The sequence below is a fragment of the Calonectris borealis genome, chromosome 3 (assembly GCF_964195595.1).
Source record: "Calonectris borealis chromosome 3, bCalBor7.hap1.2, whole genome shotgun sequence".
Lineage (NCBI taxonomy): Eukaryota > Metazoa > Chordata > Aves > Procellariiformes > Procellariidae > Calonectris > Calonectris borealis.
Genome location: NC_134314.1, coordinates 21,116,697 through 21,138,230, shown reverse-complemented (window position 1 = coordinate 21,138,230; position 21,534 = coordinate 21,116,697). Strand labels below are relative to the sequence as shown.

The 21,534-nt window shown below is 37.7% G+C and overlaps 1 protein-coding gene across 1 annotated transcript in view; it reads right to left on the bottom strand.

Annotated features, from left to right (window-relative positions):
- Window positions 1-21,534, bottom strand: part of MYT1L (myelin transcription factor 1 like) — a 316,300-nt gene that overhangs the window by 2,027 nt on the left and 292,739 nt on the right. The window contains exons 20-23 of the mRNA XM_075145121.1: window positions 7,565-7,656; window positions 5,782-5,885; window positions 1,081-1,224; window positions 1-757 (exon numbers count right to left, since the gene is read on the bottom strand). The exon at window positions 1-757 is cut by the window's left edge and continues 2,027 nt beyond it. Of these exons, the coding sequence (XP_075001222.1) occupies window positions 617-757; window positions 1,081-1,224; window positions 5,782-5,885; window positions 7,565-7,656 (481 nt within the window). The 3' untranslated portion in view covers window positions 1-616. The remainder of the gene's footprint in view (window positions 758-1,080; window positions 1,225-5,781; window positions 5,886-7,564; window positions 7,657-21,534) is intronic.

The following is a 21,534-nucleotide window of genomic DNA, read 5'->3' as shown; positions in this document are numbered from 1 at the left end:
ATTCAAAAAACCTCATTTTATTGCCCCCACCACACACCATCCTCCAAAACCAAAAGTCACATAATATTTTCAAGCATTGTTCAAAAATAAAGCATTTTTGCAACCAATTCTTGCTATGAAACAATATGCACACAAAATGTATTTCTTAAATCCCATAAAATCCTCCAACATGAGGCAAAATGATAGTGTTTAAAAAGTGGCTGCAGACTGCAACATTGTCATTCAAAGCTGTTTTTTTTTTGTCCATTTCAGTTCAAAATACTAAAACATTTAATCACTAAAGCATTAAAAAGAATTTACACTCTATTTATTTTGATCAGCTTACCTCTTCAGAAATATATATACCCCAAAAATGTGCATACATTAGCAGCTATAAACATTACATGGCATATCACACTATGTCAGCTTATATGAAAACGTACAAAATGTGAATGTATTCAAAAAACTATTCTGCAGTTACTATCTTTAAAGCAAGACATAAAATCATTATGAAGTCTTGTAAGCATAACACTGTTTCAAACAGAAATAAATATATAACACTTTCTGGTAAATTACAGCAGCAAAAAACAAGAGGCATCCTTTTTTTAAGCAAGACTTTCACCACTATAGCAGCTGTTCAGACCTGAATTCCTCTCACAGCCTGCTTTATATTTTCCAGTAGGGCTTTATTTTCTGGACTCTGATAACGATCTTGATTTGTATACATGTCCGTCAAAGTGGTCACGTAAGCATCAAAATTTTGTTCATTGATTGGTTCCTACGAGATATTAAATAGTAGTTCATATACAACTTTTATTTTCTTAATCGTATATTCATTTAAGCATAACATATTATCAAGGCATATTGCCACCATTTTTCATAATATTTAAAATGCCTACTTAGTTCTTACTTAATTTTACAGGATACACTGGAACAGGCCCTCCATGTCTTTGTTAGCAGTTAAATGTATCTTTATGGTTTCAGTGTTGTTACCACAAATATCCAACTGGTTGATGAAACATAAACATAAAAAAAGACATCTATTGTATGAAGTGAACTGAAGATCGCCAAATTCCTTAACTTGTGCTCTCAATCACTTACCATATGTGGCAGCTGGATATTAGCTAGACTATGAATTAAAGACTGGCTTAAATTGGCCAATTCATGAAGAAGAGACTCATTTTGCTGTTCAATTACTTTGTTCTCCTCTTCTATCGTCTTCAGGTTGCTCTCCATTGTGGTAATCTAAAATGGACAAATTTGTGTACAATGTAATATAAGGCAAGCTGTTATAAAGCATGCGCTCTTTGAAGGGAGTGATAACAGAAACACCAGGGAAAGGAGAAAAAGGTCTATTCATTCATGCTTAAAAAGGTTTTGCTTCAGTCTGCAATTCTTATCATTGTTATGGGTTTCTTATTCCTACTGCATGTTGTATGACTTTAACAGCTTATCTTTTTAATATTGGTAATAATGAATTAACTTGGATTTGATTCCACTGCTTTAGGGCTTTTCTTCTTGAGTTGAAAGGCATTAAGAAGGACTTTAGTTCTGCAAGTTCACCCATGTGGTTAAACACTTCTACTCCTAGGAGCCTACCACAGGGACATTCTGCTGTAAGTCATGCATGTCTTATATTTTCTGCAATAGTTAGTTAAGCCTGCACAGCTCCTTGCTGCCAGTGTTTAGCTCTTTGTAAGTATAATTTGATTCTACGTAAATTCACAGGGCTGCTTTTGAAAGCTGAACAATTGCATGTTATTGTGATGTATGTACAAATTTGGAAAGTTTTCTAATGAATACAAAAACATGCAAAACTGAAGGAACTGAAGAAAATTTGCACATAGGCAGGAGAGTGGGTCACTGGGGCATGACTACATGTACAGGTGAAGGCAGCTGGGAGTATGCTCTGCCTGTGTTCCCAGGTGAGCAGACACAAGTTAGCTCCGACCTTGCATGGTGCTGTGCTTGAGCTAAAAAGCATTGCTGAGAGGCAACTTACCCAAGCTTGTCAGAGCTCTGTGTTAATGAAGTTATAAGGATTTCAGATGAGCACTGGCTTATGTCCAAGTCGTTGAGAGCACATGCAGAGCTCACTCGTATCTGTCTACACTTTCCTCCGTAGACCTGTCCTTACTTTCCACATTGGATGACAACCGTTAACGTCTATTACAAAGTGTACAGTGTGCTTTTGTGTGTGTGTAAGTTAAAATATGCATTGACAAGAGGGCGAAAAAAGATGCCAGAGAAGTGGAAAACATGCCAAAGAACACAAGGTTTTGAATTCTCAAAATGAGTTTTATCCATTTCTACATTGGCATAGACAGTGAACTGTGGGAAGAATTGATACAATTTAAATGCTGATGGGAAGGCTGGAGGTTTGTGTGGTAGTAGCAGGCAGAAGGGGAAAAGGTTCTTAAATGAATATTAACTTGACCATGGGTGAGTAAATTTTAGGAAATTGGCACAATCAGGCTGTTAGATGCCTCAAGTTTTATTCTGGACCTAAAGTTTCAGTCTGCTTATGGAAATACAGCCCACTAGTTGATAGAAGTAACTTTGACAGGTGATGTGCCTACATAAAACTATCTTCATGTATCTCTTACTTTGACTACAGGTGTTTACATAGCAGTTAATCCAAGCTGTCAGTATTGCAGGGGCTTGGGTTTGTCACAATTAATTGACTTTGAGCTATTTCTACCATGTATTATAGTAGGCAAAATACTTTCTTCAGCTTTGAAACTGGAAACACATCCTCCTCTCTTGTTTTGCTTTCAGCTTGTTTATGTCAGAGAGCAACGCTGTATGCAAATGCAAAACATCTTTCATAGGTGCTTGTTAGGGTCAGTAATGCTCCAATATTTACCCTAAAAACTGTTTTTTTTATATTACAGACCAAAGTGAAGAGTCTGATGTCAATGAAGGCCCAGTTCAGTGTGGCATGTTGCTGCTGCCACACACTAACTTAAGTAGAGCTGACATTTTATAGATTTTCTAGCTAGTTGAGCACTGCTACTTGAATAGATCTTTCTTCTTTTTTCATGTGAGATGCTGACTATCTGCAAATACAGTAGCAGCTGATCAGCGTATCTCGCAATTTCATTTAGTAATCATCTGGAAGTATCTTAAGATAACTGGCATACTTAATTATTATATTCACCTGCTTGAAGGCTGAAATCTCCCTCCCCACATTTTACCCTAAAACTAATGAATGTTCACTTGTATCTATTCTAAAAACAGGATAACCTGTTGCTTGTATGAGACTCACAGTTATTTGCAGATTTTTCTTTCCCCCTCTCACCTTTATGTGTTTCTACTCCTTTCATACTTTTGGACCTCCATGTTAAATTTGGACAAATTTACTAGAAGATCTTAGATTAAAAATACTTTCTTCCAAGTCTTATGCAACAAGGCAGCTGAGTAAAGCAGAGTCTTATGAATGCCCCAAGTAAGAAGAAGGCTGCAGCATGACTTTTCACTTTATTAAATATAAAAGATTCTACATGGAAGGGAAGTTCCTGCTGTAGGAAAAACTTTCACTGGCACTTACAATCGTATGGGATGCAAATCCACATCAAACAAGACTGATGCTACTTCTGGTATTCACAGAACCTCCACTATTTTCCCATTGTGTATTCCTCACCTGTGAAGTCTTACTGAAATCTAGGTTGCACAATGATTTTCTAAAGGTTTATTAGCAAACATTTTGTTATGTTCAATATAATTTTACTGTTGCAAATAAAGGGGACTGTTGACTCTGATCCTCTTAATAGATTGATAATGACTATGATGTAACTCTCTACATGTTGGAAATGTAAATTGCTTATCTTCAGGAGAGTGTATGAATTCAAAACTGAGGCCTCTGAATTTTTGTGAAGTTTGGCTCAGCTGGGATTTTCTGCTAGGCATCAGTAGCTAGTTGGGTAAGAACAGGTAAGTATTAGACCAGACTGCCCAGAGACTGTGGAATCTCTAGTGTAGGAAGTAAAGAACAGGTTAGACAAGCATCTGTCAGGATTGGCTTAGGGAGAGCTGCGAAGTGGGAAGGGAAGAAGACTGGTGGACAAAATAATGTTTCAAGGTCTCTTGTAGCTCTATTTTCTAGAATCCTATTAATTATTTTAATGACAGTATGTGTCATTGCCAGTCATCCTACCCTTTTTCTAAATCTGCTGCACCAAGGTGTGAAAAGCTTCCTTTCAACTTGATGGTAAAATCATCAGTTGAGGTTTTTTTGCCAAGAATAGGCAGTGGTCCCAGGCAGTGCCCAACCTGATTTCTAAGAATATGCAATGGCAGAAGTCTGAGATATGAAAGCTGGAACTGAGACCACTGAAATATGGCTTCTGTACTCATTTCAGATCAAAACTTGATGTGAAATTCCTAGCTAAATCTTTGAAAGTCAATACATGTTTTATACCTATGATAGTGTTATCATAGCTTTTTTTTTTTTAATTCATCTGGCCAAAAATAAAATTAAAAATGCAGAAAGTTAGTGACAACTGGAGCATTTACCTAATGTACACATAATGGGTGCTTCACATTTTTTAAAATCTCAGCTGAATCAGTCTGTATGTGAATAGCACCCACAGCGTTGTATTAAGCAAAAGAAAACATAAGGCAGATTGGAAGCTGCCAGATTCAAAACTTGGGACCAAATTCCTCCAACATAAATACATATAATTTTCCTGCTATTGATTATTCTTCTTGCTTTACATTCTTGCAGATTTTGTCCTCATTATCCTACAGTTACACTTGGTCACATCAGAAATCTGTGTAAAATATAAGTCAAATCCTATAAAGGCCAAAAAATGACAACAGAACCCCGAACACTGGCATAAAATAGAAGTGAGGTTTCAATATTAATTTGGCTAAGGTTTAGAAGTCAAAGAAAAAACAAGCTGAAGAGGCAGATCCTGCCTTCTATTTACGAGTATACAAGAGGAGGAGGAGGAGAATGGACATGGTGCTCTTCTCCACAAGCAGCAGACAAAGAAGTAACAAGGAATGGTGTATTTTGTTTCCATCAAGATCAATCGGATGATTATGACTGTGGGACTAAAGGCTGATAAATGGTGAAAACTATGGTAAATCTCGCTGTTGGTGTCTGTGCTCAAATCATGTGAAGAAAAAAGCACCAGAAGCTATGCTGGAAACTGGAAAATGCCAGGGAAAGAATTAAATTAATTTCCTTCCTTTGCCTTTTCCATCCAGTTTTAGGACTGGTGAAAAATTAGTTTTTAAATAATAGTCTAATGTTAGTTTTTCCTTTTTTTTTCCAACAGATTTATGTGAAACTTAAAAGGAATTAAGCTGGATCTGTGGAACCATTACTGCTGCCAAGGGCTGCACTTAGTATACCACATGACAAAGTGACGTGTAACAGGTATTCACTTCCCTCTCTGTGACACACATCTGGCAAAAGCCATGCTGTTCAGCCGGTCAACTGTGACAAGTTCACCTTGTCACTTATGTTAATGACCATGATGTCACCCAGTATTTTACCTACTATTAGAAAGGCATAGCCTTATCAAGGGGAAATACAAAGCTGACCATGACAGGTCATGCTTTTGCCATTATTTTAAAGAATATATTTTGCTAAGTCCCTTTTTTTTTTTTTAATGCTGGTAACTGATGTGGAGATTGCATAATGGATATTGTTTTCTGATTTTATAAATGGCAAATCACAGACAGAAATCTTAATATGTAAGAAACGTAAAAGGGAACTATATATTTCCTATATTTCTTTTAATCAGTCGTGTAGAAAAAGCAGCTGAATTTAGGGCTTCATAAAACTGTTACCTGAGTTCTGAGTTTAATCATATCAGCTTCCATCTGGGAGTTGGATTCATTTAGTTCTTTGATTTCTTCATCTAACTGTTTAATTTCTTCATCATTTTCTATACCTGTGTGATACAAAAATAAAAGGAGTGTTAAAATAATTAAGCTTTAAATTGGAGTTCAGTTAACTAATTATTTCTATATTTGAAAATAAATTTATTTCAAGTAAAAGTATTAAAGTAAAAAAGAAAAAGGAAGTGTTCTTCAGACTTTTCTTTTGAAGTTAAAACAATGTATTTTCCACTACTTTTCTTTTAAAAATTGCAGTAATTTTCCAGCGAGAGTCTTGAAAATGCCTAGAGGATCAGTAAGACACACCTTTTTCTTTGTATCTACTGATTTAACTTTGTGTTATAAGAAATGCACCTGCAGCAACAAATTCTGCTCCACTGTCATATGTAACTTATTTGAAAGACTGTGTCCACTTATGGATCTTCTGAAGGAAAAGAAAGTATCTTAATATGCTAATTTCGTCTCATTACAGCATTGTCAAAATGATTTGTAACTAATTCAGCAGATTTTTTTTCCCAACACAGTGAAATGTTGTTGATGCGCTGGGTTACATTGTGATTCTGCTATTGCTTTTAATAATTTCATGGTTCAGAAGGGTGTTATTAAATAATGATATATAGGATAATTTGCAAAATGGATGTCTGAGTTTTATGGTATAAACATTTAGAGAACAGAATTTTAAAGGTACCTGCACCTTTAAAGATTCAGACAGGAATACACCGTAAAGGTTTTATTTATTTATCCTTTTAATTACTTTAACAAAGCATAAAATAGTCCTGGGAAGAGATAGAGCTGTTTTCTCTCGAGTCAAAGTCTGAACTCCTAAACCTAGAGAAACTGGTGTTCCCACTGTCTTGTTCTGCACAGCAGATAGAGTATTCAATACTTCCCAGGTTGTAGAGAAAATTACATCCAAGATCTTCCACTCCCTGGTTACTAGCTACTGAACAAAGGCAACCAAGGCTGTCTCCAGCTGTGCTGGCAATGTGGGTTGCAATGTTGAACAAAGCATTTTCTAGAAACACTTTGCAGCTCTCAAGCACAGTCAACACCAACAGTTAAGAGGGCAGTATCTTTAGGCATGCGCAGTCACAGACTAAGTGAGTACATAAAGTTTTCCAAGAAAACTAGGACTTAGGCACCTCCCAGACAAGCCTTTTGTGCACTACTTATTTGAACTGAAGCACCTACATTTTGCTTTAATTGTACTTCAACTATCAGGGTACTATCCTGACTTTCATCCAAGGTCCTTTCATCATCTTCCCTGCAACTTCAAAGTTCCCAGGAAGGATTGCAGATTATTGGAGATGAAATGGCACAAGGCCATCTACATCTGCTAGAGGTTACAGAGCCACAGCTCCAAATGAATTCAAGGGAGCTCATGAGGACTCGACACCTCTGGAAATCAATTCTTTTTCTCTTCTGAGTCCTGCAACAATATAAGACCAACTATCCACCTTTGGTGAATGAGATATGAACCAGAAAATTATAATGGTATATCCTACTTTGAAATATTCTAGTGTTTTAGATTTGTGTAGACGTAACTCAGACCAGCCTGACCACTCCACTGCTGGCTCAGATTTCCACAGCACAAAACCCAGTTTCAATTCTACTGACAGTGAATTCACTGTTTATACAAAGATTTACATATATAGGAGAAAAAGCCTGTAGAGCAATGCAACTTTAGCTTACAAAGAAGTAATATTTAAAAAGGTAATGATTAAAAATTTACCATTACTGGCCCGCTGCTTTATTGTTAGCATTTGTTCTCCAGACAGCTTTGCTTTCTTCATTGCTGAAGTAGCTCTGGGGCATCCCGATAAACTGTGAACAGTAAGGAGCCTGTTAATTTTGATAGGTCATTGAAAATAAATCTGTAATCCAAAACTGTAATAAAAACAGTATCAGAGACAAAGTTTTTCTTCACTGCCTGGTGCTGAAAGAGTGTGTTAGTCTGGAAAAAAAAAAAAAGCACTTACCAGTAGTGATTTCATGATTTTATTCTTTCTTCCAGATTCTTTTTTGTATAGACAGCTAATATAAGTGTCAGATATATCTTGTAAAACTATAAACCTGGGAACAGCAGTCCAATTTTCTAAAGATGCAATGCTCTTAATAAAAAGTTTTATTTTAAAAAGTTACTGTGTAAATACTCCCCTTTGAATTTACACGTCTCCACTCTGAACTTCCACCCTTTTTAATTCATATGTTCAAACATGGAACTGAACGCTGAGAGAAGGGGACGTGAGCAACCTCTCACATCCAAATGACTAACTCTTATAAACTATGCTTCTCTTTGTGAGTATCACCTACTGAGCTGGCTAAATTGCCCTTTTCTAAATTGTTTCTTAAAAAGGCAGTAACTATGTGTTAGCTTTTTGTTGAAGCCCAAGAAAAGTCATTCCTATAAAAATGACCTTGCCTTGATGAGGGAGATATATCCCTTAAAATATATATTTGTTACAGTTATGGACGTAGACTCGGTTCTCTCTCGTCTCCCGTGTTGCCAAAATATTAAGCTTTTTAATTACATTGTACAGAACAATTTGATAGCAAATGCAGTCTTAAGTTTTATTGTAAAAATAAAAATAATTATCAGCACTCACTATTTTATAAATAATTGTACATACCAAACTATCCCCTTTCTCAAAATCACATCTTTAATGTAGTTACACTATCACAGGTAAGAGGAAACATATGTTCAATCTAATTTAACGATGGAAAACTATATTCTTATTCTGAGCAAGCTTTAGCAGCGAAGGGAATTTGGAAACTTACTAAACAATTCCCTATTGCTTCAACATTCACAGTTTATAGCCACTGAAACTGAATAATGTCACATACATCTCATTGCGTACACTCACATTTATAGTTCCTCTTCAGATCCAATGGAAGACTTTTATTTGCAATTTTTAATTGTGTAAATCAAATTCAAAGCTTATACTCAAATAATCTCTCTGCAACGTTGAACAAGTTTCTGAGGAATGTTGTATCTCTGATTAAAAGCATTTCTTTAAGTAATGACCCATCTTCCTACTTAATAAAGTCTTCTAATTTAAGTACAATGTTTAATCATTGAAAATGTTTCTCTGAAAGGCCTGGACTACTATTATCAAATGCAACCATCCAAAAAAGGAAACTTTTTCCAGGAAAAGGTCTAAAACAAAATTCCTTTTCTCAGCAAAAGAATCAGTGTTCAATATTTTATACAGCTCTGTTACTGAGAAGATATATACTAGTAGTATCAAGAAATAGCATGATCCAGTAGCTTTTCACTGTAGCCTAGGTGGTAGGATGCCAGATTATTGTTCCAAGTTCTGCTACAGACTCACTGTGTGACCGTAAACTGTCCTCTTCAAGTGTCACAGGGAGCCTTGAGGAAGATTAAGGAGGCGGAGAGGATTAGGCGTTTTGGGAAAAAATCATTGGCACAGGGAAAGGAATGAAAGATAACAGTAAATGCAAAGTTTCTGCATCATTTAATTGACTTCATTTGTGTATCCTTTCAATTGATTTAATGAATTTCCTTGTATTTTGTCCTCATTCTTTTTCAGGATATAGCATTATTGGGCATTATAACAACTGTGTTAATTTACTCTCCTCTTGGTAGCAGCCTTTTTGCTCTCTAAAGGTCTTGACCGATGACAACCTAGGGAATCCCTCAAAATAAAATTATCCCTCAAACAGCCCATAAGTACGGCATTCAAACCCTAAATAGACCAACATGAAACCTGGATGCTAGAATTGTGCACCTGAAAGTGCAGAAAAATAATAAAATAAAGAAAAGTATGTTCACAAGTATTGGAAATCTACTGTGAGGTTCAGTGTGCCTACATCCAAACTTTGGTGCCAAAACCCAGTCTTATTCCCAGGCTACGGTTATGCACACCTAGTTTTCAGGACTGTCTAACCCTGTAGATATCTTCCCAGCTTGTCTGAAAGGTTACCTCTCTACCAGTATATTCAGCGTGCTTCAAATCACGCTCTCACCCTTGAGACCCCAGGTACAATGTCCCATATTTGCATTACTAAGCTCTCCTACTCTATAAAATAGGGTGGCCACATTCTGCTGCCTAGTGGCAACTGTCTCTGGCCCATGCTATCTCCATTGGAAAGATATCTATTGCAAAGGTAGGCACTTATATATCACTTACCCCTCTGCTGCAGTTCAGGCATACTGGCACCAGATGTTCTCTGCCTAAACTGGAAACAGAAAGATCTGGGACCTGTGCTCTATTCTTGCTGCAGGAACTGTTGGAGAGTTGTTCTGCATGGATTATCTACCTTCTTCCGGAGGCACCCAGATGAGTCATAAGTTAGTGAGGGGAAAGGCAAAGGGCTGCCTATTTTTGGGCCTACTAGTGAGGACGCAGAAGGCTTCCACATCCTGTAGCCAGATTAGTTTTGTTCTTACCCACTGGTGGTCTAATACAATATGCATAGATGGAAGAGGGCTTCGACCAAAAGGGCTTTCCTTCCATGCAACTGCATGCCCAAATCAAAGCTTCCTCTTTTTGCTTTCCTGACCCTTACACTTTAACATATGCATCATGTACTTTAACATATGCATCATGTACTGCTATGACTACCTTTAGCTTGTTATGTGTCTGTCCTTAAAAGAAGCCATGAATGAACAGAAGGTCCTAACTTCTCCTGTGGCTTTATGCAATTTAAGACAGCATTCAAAACTCCCAGAGGTACCAAATTCAACACAGAGGAAGATGCCGAAGTCAGACCATGCCATCAACTTCCTATGCAGGTCTTTACCGGCAAATCTGTCTCTCCATTAATTGTATATTGTATTGTAAGTGGATTAGCTGACTTTCCTGAGCCAGGCACTTACAATTTCAATGACGCAGATACTAAGTCAGTAACCTAAATTAGAAGATTGAGTTTTACTACAGTTTATTTAACTTGGCTAAATTCTTCAGAAATGGATAAGACAAAGATAAATATGCATCCTCTTTGCCCAGCTCTGTTCTTAATTAAGTTACCTAAAAATACTTTAAATAATTTAAAAAGTAAATTAGGACTTTTAGGATAAGCTTCTACACTGCAAGGAAATTCTACCTTTTCCCTTCTATCTTCTTGACTACGTTTACTTCTCCTGAAGGTAACTCCTCTAAGTTGAGAACAACCAAAAGCGGGCAGGACATACAGGAAGGTAAGAAGAAAAACAGAGCTAAGCCAGCGTTGCACGAGAAGTGGGCTGTTGTACACAGGCTGAACCTCACAGAGGTGTAAAGTTAACCAAAAAGCTTGAATTGAGATCCCAGTGAGACTGGGATGGCTGAGAGTGGCTCGAGATTTCTAGAAGATTGGGGGTAGAAGGAGACAGAAAACAAAAAGGAGTAGGTATGATCTTATTTGTCTCAAATATCTTGAGATTTTATTTGTCTTCCCGTGACTGGCAAACAAGAGTACAAGTGAAAGTCATTTCAATGCTTTAAGAGTGAAGCAAAATATGCTTTAAACATCTCAAAAACCAAAAAAAGATCAAGAGAAACATTCTAGCTAGTAGTTTTGGTAAGGATAACACTTATCCTCACATCAAGTTTAAAACCTTTACCATTGATGCCTGTCATAGGTTTTCTGTTACAAGTGGAATTAGTGTGGAATCCTGCTTTGGTTCATTTTTTATATTTTAACAAACCTTACACTGACTTACACAACCTTACACAAACATGGAATTCTGCAGCTTGCTCATTCCAGCAAAGAACTAGGAAAATTAATCACAGTTATCTCACTTGCTACTGCCATTATTCTCATACACATGAGAAATCATGCGAAAGAAAATACAAACACAGTTGAGTGTTCTTTCCATAATAAAAAATGAGTAAGGCTTTCTAACAACATTGATGGGGGTAGTGTTCTAATAAGTACAGTCTAAACGTACTGAGCCATCATTTATCTCTGTTAGATTGTGGATGCCACAGGACTTGAAGCTACAGCATTTTGGTGGGGCTGTGAGAAGACCAATACTCAACTCCTGGCTCCCTCTGAGTTCCTGATTCAGCAGGAGCTGTGAGCTGCTGCTGCCACAGAGACAAGGTATCAACAACCAGCTGATCATCGGCACCTTGTCTCTTTGAGATGCAATGTGTCTTGACTCTCGCTGAATTTCTACTGTCAGGTTAATCTCTATTTTGAGAAAGAAAAGTGTGGTCTGACACATCATCCCTGAAAGCCAACCTCTGCCATAATTTACAAATACTACGAAAAATGAATTAAACTGTTAGATTAAAGTGATCTAGGGTCAGATCCTGTGAGGTGTGTGCTAAAATTTGAGAAGGTCTTAATTTTTGCTGGTTGGCTGGAGACATCATAACATATTATTTATATTGGAAACATGCTTTTGTTGGGCATGGGTGCTAAATGGAGAGGTGCATGGCTGGGACCTCCTCATGAAGCTTTGCTTTGCAGGGCATGGTGCTGTCCATGCAACAGACATTTCTACATGCTCTATACCTGTAGGACTGACAGGTAAAGGGGGTGACTGGGTTTTATGCCATGCAAGTTCAATCTGCATTAATCAGGCTTGGTTTTACAGGAAGAATTTATAAATGGAGGCATGCAGAGGCAAAGTACTAGTAGCTCTATAAACTACAAAATAAGCTCAATCTATATGTGCAGCTAGAACTTACCCTAACTGCCTGAAGAGTAGAGACTAACAGAAACCCAATCATCTAAATGATATGAAGAAAGACTATATGCACAAATTAGGATAAAGAGTATATGGTGATTGCATCTGTTAGAGTTGAACAACATGAAGAATGAATTTTCTTTCTTGTTTAGGACTGTGGTTACATTACTGCAACCTATGCCTTGCCATATATTCACTGGATTTAGAAAATAAGATGAAGTCGGTTGCAAAATAAAAAGAAAATTAGTAGGAAAAAAGTTTGAAAGGGACATCTAGCTAGTGGTTAGTGCACATTTACCAAAAAATTTAGTTTAAAAACAAAGAAATGTGGGCTAAAATCCTGAACTGTTTCAAGAATGTAATTGCACTGTCTTCAGGGATGCAAACAAGAGAGGCTGTCAGAGTGGAAGATCATTGATCAAGTGGAGCAATTGTCTGGATGACTGATTTTAGTTATCTGGGTTCCAGCTCTGCTCTGTTAAATACATTTTTTGCCTCAGCAGATAGATGCAGTCTGGTCCCTCTTGAAGCTGAAGGAATTGTACTTGGCCTGTCAAGTGAAGAAAACATTTTCCAAACAGAAAAGTAGGGATGTGGGAGAGGAGGAGACAAAGGTCAAACAAAATGCTACTTTTATATTTGGTGTGTGAAGTGCTGAAGTTTACAAAGAAAGAAAGAACAGGATGTAAAGAAACCAGAGCCTCATCCTGGAGTACCCAAAAAGCATCCTGAGGGCTAACTTTATAAACATTGTAAGATGTTTATAGATTCACTACCACAGTGATTTTTCAAAAAGTTAAGAAAATGAAACACTTTTCCTGTTTATTAAAAATAACATTGTCCATAGACTAGAGAAAGGAACATGTCACATTCAAGGGACTTCTTTTAACTAGCAATAGATCCAAAACAAGCCCCAGATGTAAATCCTTTTGAAACCCAGGGAAATACAGATTGCAGTGAAAACTACTGTTTTATTTTGTAAATGGATGAAACCTTACTTTTATGACTAAGCTTCTGAGCTATTTGGTAATGTTTGAAGTTCAAGTTAAGAGCTCAAACTCAGTGATCAAAGTGGTCCTTTCCTTGGTTTAATATTAAACCCATGAACCACTCATTTTTTCTATGTTGAAGGGTATCAGCTTTAGTGTTTTCCTTATTCCCATGAGTAAATTCTGCCACACACCTTAAAGGATGAAATACTCTATGCACAACTCCAGCAGAGATAAAAGGAACCCTTCCTGGCCCAGAATTCATTTTTATTTACATTCAAGGGTGATTGGCTTTTCCCCAGCTTCTTACTGAGCTGTGAAGTAAAGGGAGTCCAGGAGACAGGTTTTGCAAATAAGGTAGTTTTGTTTGCGTGGAGATTGCTGCGACTCAGAGAGGAATCTCTCCTCCTCCCCACTGGCCACACAACCCCGACTGCCTTTGTGCGGTGTTGGAAAAAATTGCCTGTTCAGCTTATTCACTGGAAAAGATTAATTCCGATTAAGGTCTTTTAGGTCTTTTTCCCTGGCTACGGCTTTTTTTGTGTGTGTGTATGTGTGTGCATTTACAACTCACACGAATGCTGGTGATGAAGAACTTTCACTTAAATTTTCAATCAGGAGGAAAATCTAAGTTAAAAAGACTAAAAGCTTGATTTAACATTGCTTTCCAAAGCTGCTGAGGAAAGTAGCTGAGATTTTATTCTGTTTAAATAAGTCTTTGCATTGGTTCCAGAACTAAGAAAAATTAAAGCGGTGCCCAAGTGGCCATTAAAGAAATATAGCCATTATGATTAAAACAAAATGTAAGCTTTTCAAAATTATTTTAATGATATCTGATCATTGTTTCAGAAAGACTTTCAGGAAAGAACTACTTTCTTATTTTACAGAGGGAGGGTTAAAGTAGCATTAAAATCTTGTCAGTCAAGCACTAAATGGACAACTATATAAAGTGAATGGCCATGATACCCAGAAGACAAGAGGGTAATTGTTTTTTATTGGAGATTTAAAAGGTAAAATAGTGTTATAGCTTAATTATGCCTATCCCTCATAACAAAAGAATAAAACAAGAATCAGGTAAGAAAAACAAAAATAGAACTGTAAACATGGCCAAACTGAGAGAAAAGGCTCTGAGAGCAGACTCAATTTGAAAGGAATCCCCCTGGGGCATAAATATACACCAGAAAAAGGATTAATGAATCTTGAAATGCTGGAACTGTAAGAGCATTGCCAAAGCTGCCCTTCAGCTGGGCACAGTATTCCTGTGGCAAATTTACATAATATTTTGTTAATTAAAGTTGCTTAGTCAGCAAAGAGGCTCTGTAGGTGGGCTTCTCACATGTGCTAACGAGCTTTGACCTGTATCATCCCTGAACAGGGAAAGAGGTTTGGCTCTTGCCCAATGATGCCATAACTGTTCAAAAATCTCTCATTTATTCTTTGGTGAGTGAGGAAGCACTGCAGCACGTTACACGATTTACAGGTGGCCCTAGCACTAAGTTATGGGGAAAGAGTGTGCACTTAATGGAGTGCCACGGAGTGCCCCAGGAGCTGGGGTCTGGCAAGGTTTATCAGCCTCTCTCCTGTCCTGTGACCGCACACAACAGGACAGGTGACCTGAAGACCAGTGGATTTACTGGTCAGTCGAATAGGGCATGTATTGTGAAGGAGAAGACGGGCTGAGACTTCCCTGTGTATAAATAGGCAAAATGTATCTCTAGCTACATACCTCTGCTTAATGCTCCCGGGCAGCTAAAAATTTCAAGTGATCTATTTAGTGACCAAACCCAGCTCACTTAGGCACTTAAAATGAAGCACAGTTTCTCTGGGGACTTCTGTAGACAGCAGAGAGAAAAAAGGTACTTTAAGAGGAAAATTCGTCCCACCTGAAATCTAAAAAGCCATCCAGTCATCTCTGCTTTTTTTATGGGCTATGTCTGGAATGAGGACAAACAGGCTAATATCCAGAGAGCTTCTGCTAAGTGCCTGGAATCAAGGAGATGTCACATTGCAAGCACCTGTACAAATTACTGTCTGCTGTCATTTGTCAGGTCTGCTCAGCAAAATGATTTTTCTTGTTTATATTGTGCAGTCTGCTTTTTCTAATATAAATTTCGTATTATTTTCTCCTTGACTTTCCCAGGGTAAGTAAACTTCTTAAGTCCTTTTAGATCAGCTCTCCGTTAGGAGCCTTCCAGTTTAATAGACTGTACATCTGATTAAAATGCTATTCCATCCTTCTTCCAGCTCGTAATGAAAAAAGCTGGCAGAACTACCCACAGTCAAAGGGCCTAACTCTTTCAAAAACCAGGCTCTGCATTTAGTCACTTCTGACTTTTGCCAAATTTTAACTGATCTGTCTGAAATCTTCTATGGTAGGTGTCTGGCCAGGCTCAGGTTTTTTCCAAACATCATAGGAAAAAAATTTCCATTTCTCAGAATATATTTGTATACCATTGTTTTGTCCATATACCTTGTTTTGTCCATACTGAGGGGAAAAAAAAAGCCCCAATAATTCAGTGAATATCTCTAGTTGTCCGAGAATTGGAGCAAGACGTGACATTTCATGGAGTATTGCTCTGAGTTTAGAGATGCATTCTGCTGTCCTCAAGAAAACAAATGCAGATTTGGCAGAGTTATAAGCCTCTGACAGACTGTCACTTGGACATGCTCAGTAGATGTGAGTTAGCGTTTGGCTGCCAGACCCTCCATATACTTTGTGTGTGTCACAACTGGGAACGCCTTCTCTGCCATCAGCCCTGGTCAGGGCTGCAGGGCCCGGAGCAGAAGGCTGCTTGCTGGATACAACACCGGTGAGACCGCTTGTCCTGCTCTGCCAGCGCTCGGGAGAAGCTACCTGAGGGCCAGGTATCTCAAATGCTGAGGACTGAGAAGGGCAGCAGTAAGAAGAAGGACCGAACAGGAGCCACGGGGAAAGAGAACAGAAGAGGGGCAGCACAAATGCAGTAGGAGAGGAGGAGGATAGGAAGAGGAACATGTTGAAAAGCAATTTAAAAAGACCCTTTCCCCTCGAGCTTATGGGTCAACACAAAATTCCAAAGTCAAAAAATCCTTTGTACTGCAAGATCCACCTCACAGATTTTAGTTTAATATTTTTCTTCTTTACGTATATTATTATTACATTTAATGGCCATGTTTCTCTCCTTGCCTTCTTGGAGATGTCAGCACATTTGCATGTCTGTCATCTTTCAATAACGTCATCATGATTGCTTATCATTGTCAGTTGTAATTACTGTTAAATGCAGTGAGTTTGGTTAGTTCTTCTATACTCTTAACATTGTATGACTTTCTCCTGCTGAATTGCAACGTAGAGCATGTAGGAAAAAAAATAGAGGTTGGAAACAGCAAAATAAATCAATGGCAGGGAGGGGACAGGCAGATTAAAACCAACCAACCAAACAAATACCCTAAACAACTTTAAAAAACCTACCGGAGAAAAAGTGAAACAATGAGAATTAAGAGCAAATTAATGTTGACTGAAATGTGGCACTCTGTCAACTTACTGTAGCAACAAATAAAACAAAAGACAAGAGTTGAATTGACAAGAGGCCTGGCTAGAAATAGATGCAATCAAATAATTTAATGAGCTGCGTATTAAAAGCTTCTTACAAATCTGGAGTTTGACAGTATTTACTTTTCATAAATAGTTAAATAGAAGAACGAGAAAAATTTCCTCTCTGCAAAGTTGTTACCATTTTCAATGTTATCTTCAACATAGCATAGGAACACCTTTTAAAAGTGCTTTTTAACCTTTGGTTCCATACAGATATAATTCCTAGACACAAATTCCTCACAAACATGGTATTTCGGAAGTTTAGAGCATCCTGAGAATTCACCTGGCAGCTTGGATCCTTTGTGTTTTAAAGGATGCTCGCAATTGTTTTTTTGTTGTTTTTACACAAGGTATTTTATCATGACATATCTCATTTTTGCACTATGGTTCACAGCACCGAACCACAGTATTAGTATGCACCTTCTGATATCTTTAATTTGCATTAGTCCATAGTGAACGTTGCGTCATATATATCTCCCTCTATATATAGAATCTCAGATCTGATATAACTTTACATTATATTTTCAGTTGTTTAATAAAGCTTCTAAGTTTTCCTCTCTGCATTTATTTGCAAATAACAGAAAACTTTTTTTAAAATTCAGGTTTTATTTCAAATAAGCTTCCTATCCTGCCGAAAAGCCGACACCTGCTAGGAACCGATTACCTCCATCTAAATTCTGGGCACTTTCATTTCTCCATGAACCGAAAGGAGTAGCTGGTATTTAGTATCTCAGTGCAATGTAAGTCCTGCTGTCTTATCTATAGGCCTCATACAACACTGCGTCAACACAAAGGGTATTTCAGGTCCAAGACTCTGCAGGACTGATTTTGCTCAAATAACAGAGGTTGCAAGCCTACATACAAAACATAAAAATCAGAATAATTTGAGGCCTTCTCATGCCCTTTGTAACCATATAGCTCATTTCTACAAGACTCATTCACTGAACTAATGCTAAGTATTTTTATGTTTTCAAATGCCGAAGCTGAGAAATGCTGATGCTAAGAGAGGATGTGACTTCACGCAAACAAATATTGAAAGCTCCGCAATAAATTAGGACCAAATTTGCAGCCACTAGCACATGTTTGGAGATGCAAAGCACTTGGACAACAGAGCTACTGCCCCTTTGGCACTCTGCATGTGAACACCCACCCCAGATAAACGCTGGGGTGAGCTGCTGTTCTTTGGACACAGGCTCAAGCTGCAGCCCTGAGCACCAGGAGGTTTGACTGTAGGTGGCACTTGCAAACCTTCCCTTCAGGAGCTGAGGTTGATGACACAGGATTTTTAGACAATACCTATTTCTAGCAAAGCATATTTCATGAGAAAAAGAGTCTGCACACGAAAATCTACATCTTCATCCTTCTTTCCTCACATGTGTCATCTCCTGAATGCTTTGAGTGTTTGAGGATGTAAGGGCCTGTTCAAGAACCAAACTGGAAAGCTACAGTATAATAACCAATTTACATTTCATTATAACCTATTTCATTTACCTATTTACTGACTCCATGCTTAGATGCCTTCCAATTCATTTTCATATTACTTATAGGTCACCTAATTTCACACTCGCCTCTCCTGCTAGCACAGGCTCCTTTTCAAAGTATAGCACTCTTAAGCCTATGCTTCAAGTCCCTTCTGATAACCCTCTGTTGCCATTCCTTCCTATGCAAAACTCCTGGACAAAATAAAACTATTCATATGAATTTCTGCAGACAGGCATGGTTAATGTTACATAAATGCCTTTTTTGGTGCCTTTGTTCATAGGGTAGGATTCAAAACTTACTGAAATTTGTGACTTTTTCAATTGACTACTTATTTCTACTTCAGAAGGATGTATGTACAAATATGCATATATTTAAATTCCAGACTGTGTAGTACCAGTTGGAGCAGTGATTTACCAGCACTAGTGGATCATCTCAAGGGTCCATTGATATCAGTGGAATTACACCATGTGCCCAAGGTGCAACAACAGCTTTAAGAAACCTTTGCCTCAAAAATCTCAATGTACATTTTTTTAATTAATGCAACAGTTGGCACCATTTTCACAAGCCAGTCTGCCATCCCAGTTTCCAGAGTATTACAGCTGCTTGGATAATAGCACATTAATAGCTGTCTCTGAATGGCAGAATATAAAATCTCAAATAACACATTATGTAATTAATATATACGCTTAGAGAAGTCTGCTGACAGAAAAATATTTGTACTAGGGAAGAAAAGTGACCTATCAGGAGAGAAGCAATCTGTACTGCCAAAATTGAAGACTTTTAACTACTACTTTCCTAGGAGCTTTTACTGACTCAGTTAATAGTCATAGTGCTGCTTTCTCCCCACGCATGTGGACACAACTGTACCTGCAAAAGGCTGTACATAAGCCTAGTTTCAGTGTGTAATTGTCATAGCATTGCTTCTCTTCAGAATGTGGTGTTTGAGATTTACAGCCATAGCTGTATAGCAAAATGTTGTTAAAGGTAGATGATGAGACCACAGCCTATTAAAATGGATACACTAAAAGTGAGGGGATATTCCATCCTTAGGTAAGGAAATGCAAAGTCTGTAGTTCAGGTGGGATTGAACTCCAGATTAGGACACTTAGGTTTAAATGTCTGCATGGATACTATGTGCCAAAGCTGCCATGGAGCTCTGGGGCCCATTCATTTACCAAGTCTAGCACCCTGCCAGATCCCCTGCGAAGCATGTTCAGCTCTCAGCTGTCACAATCAAAGAATGGGAGCATCTCACAAATCTTCAGTCATTTTTGCCAGCCCAGTATGTCCATCTTGCATGCCCCATCAACACTTCCAATGGCATAGAGTGTCTATTTGTAGGCAAGGGAACCCCACTCCCCGTCGATGCACTCAGTGACATTTAGGGTACAGCTCTGATCAAAGGCAGGTGTCTACTTCACAGCTGAAGTGAACAACTCCATTGACTCCATTCACTAGAAGAGGAGCAAAAGCACCTTGTTCCCCTATAAGTAGATTCTTAAAGTAGGTGAATTGTTCTGAAGCTCAATCCTACGTGCAGAGTTTGATTCAGTTGTCCATACACAGGCATGAAAAGCCTTTTGGGAAGACGTATCATTAAGGCTGGTAAATATGACACTGGACTGGAAAGATGTGTGCCTTTCTGAGCAACAGCTGGAGGCCACATAAATTATCCTAAGGCATCTAAAACGGCTTCACGCGCTTTTCTTTGTGTGAGCAAATGAACTAAGCCCTTTTAACAGCATCTTAAGAATTCTACGAGAATTAATCATACTTTTAAAATAATATGGTTTTTTATTAACATTGCCATAGCTTATGGAAGCTTCAAGAAATTGTTAAACTTGCTCACAACAGCTTAGAATATCAGCACTTTGTTACATCAATACAATTCAGTAAGATCAGTCTACTTCAGTCAGCCTTTTTAAGCAACCTTTCATCTTCTGATGCTCTCCTCTACCAATGGACCTTTTTGCCCAAAAACTGGTCTTATAAGGCAAGCCTTTTACATGTCTCAGTTTCTACTTAAGATAATGATACTCAAGAAAGCACATGGCTGCTATGTGGCTAAATGTCATGTTTAGGTTTCTCCATTGCAAAAAAAAGAATTTAAATTCTATTCTATTTTTTTCATGAAAACATTTCTATTAAAAAAAAAATCTCTAGGTACCATTTGCCCCTTAATTTTGAAGAACAGTTAAAAACAGCATCATTACGTTCCTTTTAGAAGTTAGTTATTCTTGTTGCAAGAATTTTCTTCTTGAAAATGTAAATACTATGTAAATACTCCTTGAAAGCAATCTCTCAGTAATTATATTGTACCTTTCAACTAAAGGTAAAATAATTTCAGAATTTTAATGACAGATCTCTATAAGTTAAAGAAATGTTACACCATTATGAAGAAAGCTAAACTGAAATATGAACACTAATACTGATATTTTACTGAAAGTCAGAAACTTAAATCCACATGGATTTAAGTCCACCTGTGGACATCTGCACAATTGGTTGGGGCTTTTGCATCTGAAGCTCCCTAAAGACTATGGGAGCTGCAGGCTGTGTAATACGCTTGACCACTTAGGTAGCACCTCAGGTCATGGCCCAGAATCCCTTCATGGTAGGTACCATACAAACTCTGAGTAGAAAAACAGCTCTGAACCTAAACAATAACTATGTGCACAAAGTCTGGAGGGGTTGCAGTAAGGATAAGGCTTTTGAGTTAAGCTATAAAGGGTTATCAAAGAAAGAATCAAAGAAAATAGTTACAGGCAAGAGAAGGAAGTAGTAGTACACTTCTCACCTCTACATCTAGAACTGACTACAAAACAAGATCAGCTTGATTTAGTTAACTAAAAGGTGCAGAAGTTCAGCTGAGGTCTGCCTGGAGAAAGGTGACAAATTAGGCACATCAGCTTGACATATTTGAAGTAATAGAGTTTTATATTAGTGATTATATAATAAGAAATTTGTTCTGGCATTATAGTCATGTTCAGGCTGAGATTCCCACCCAAAGCTCCAAGAAT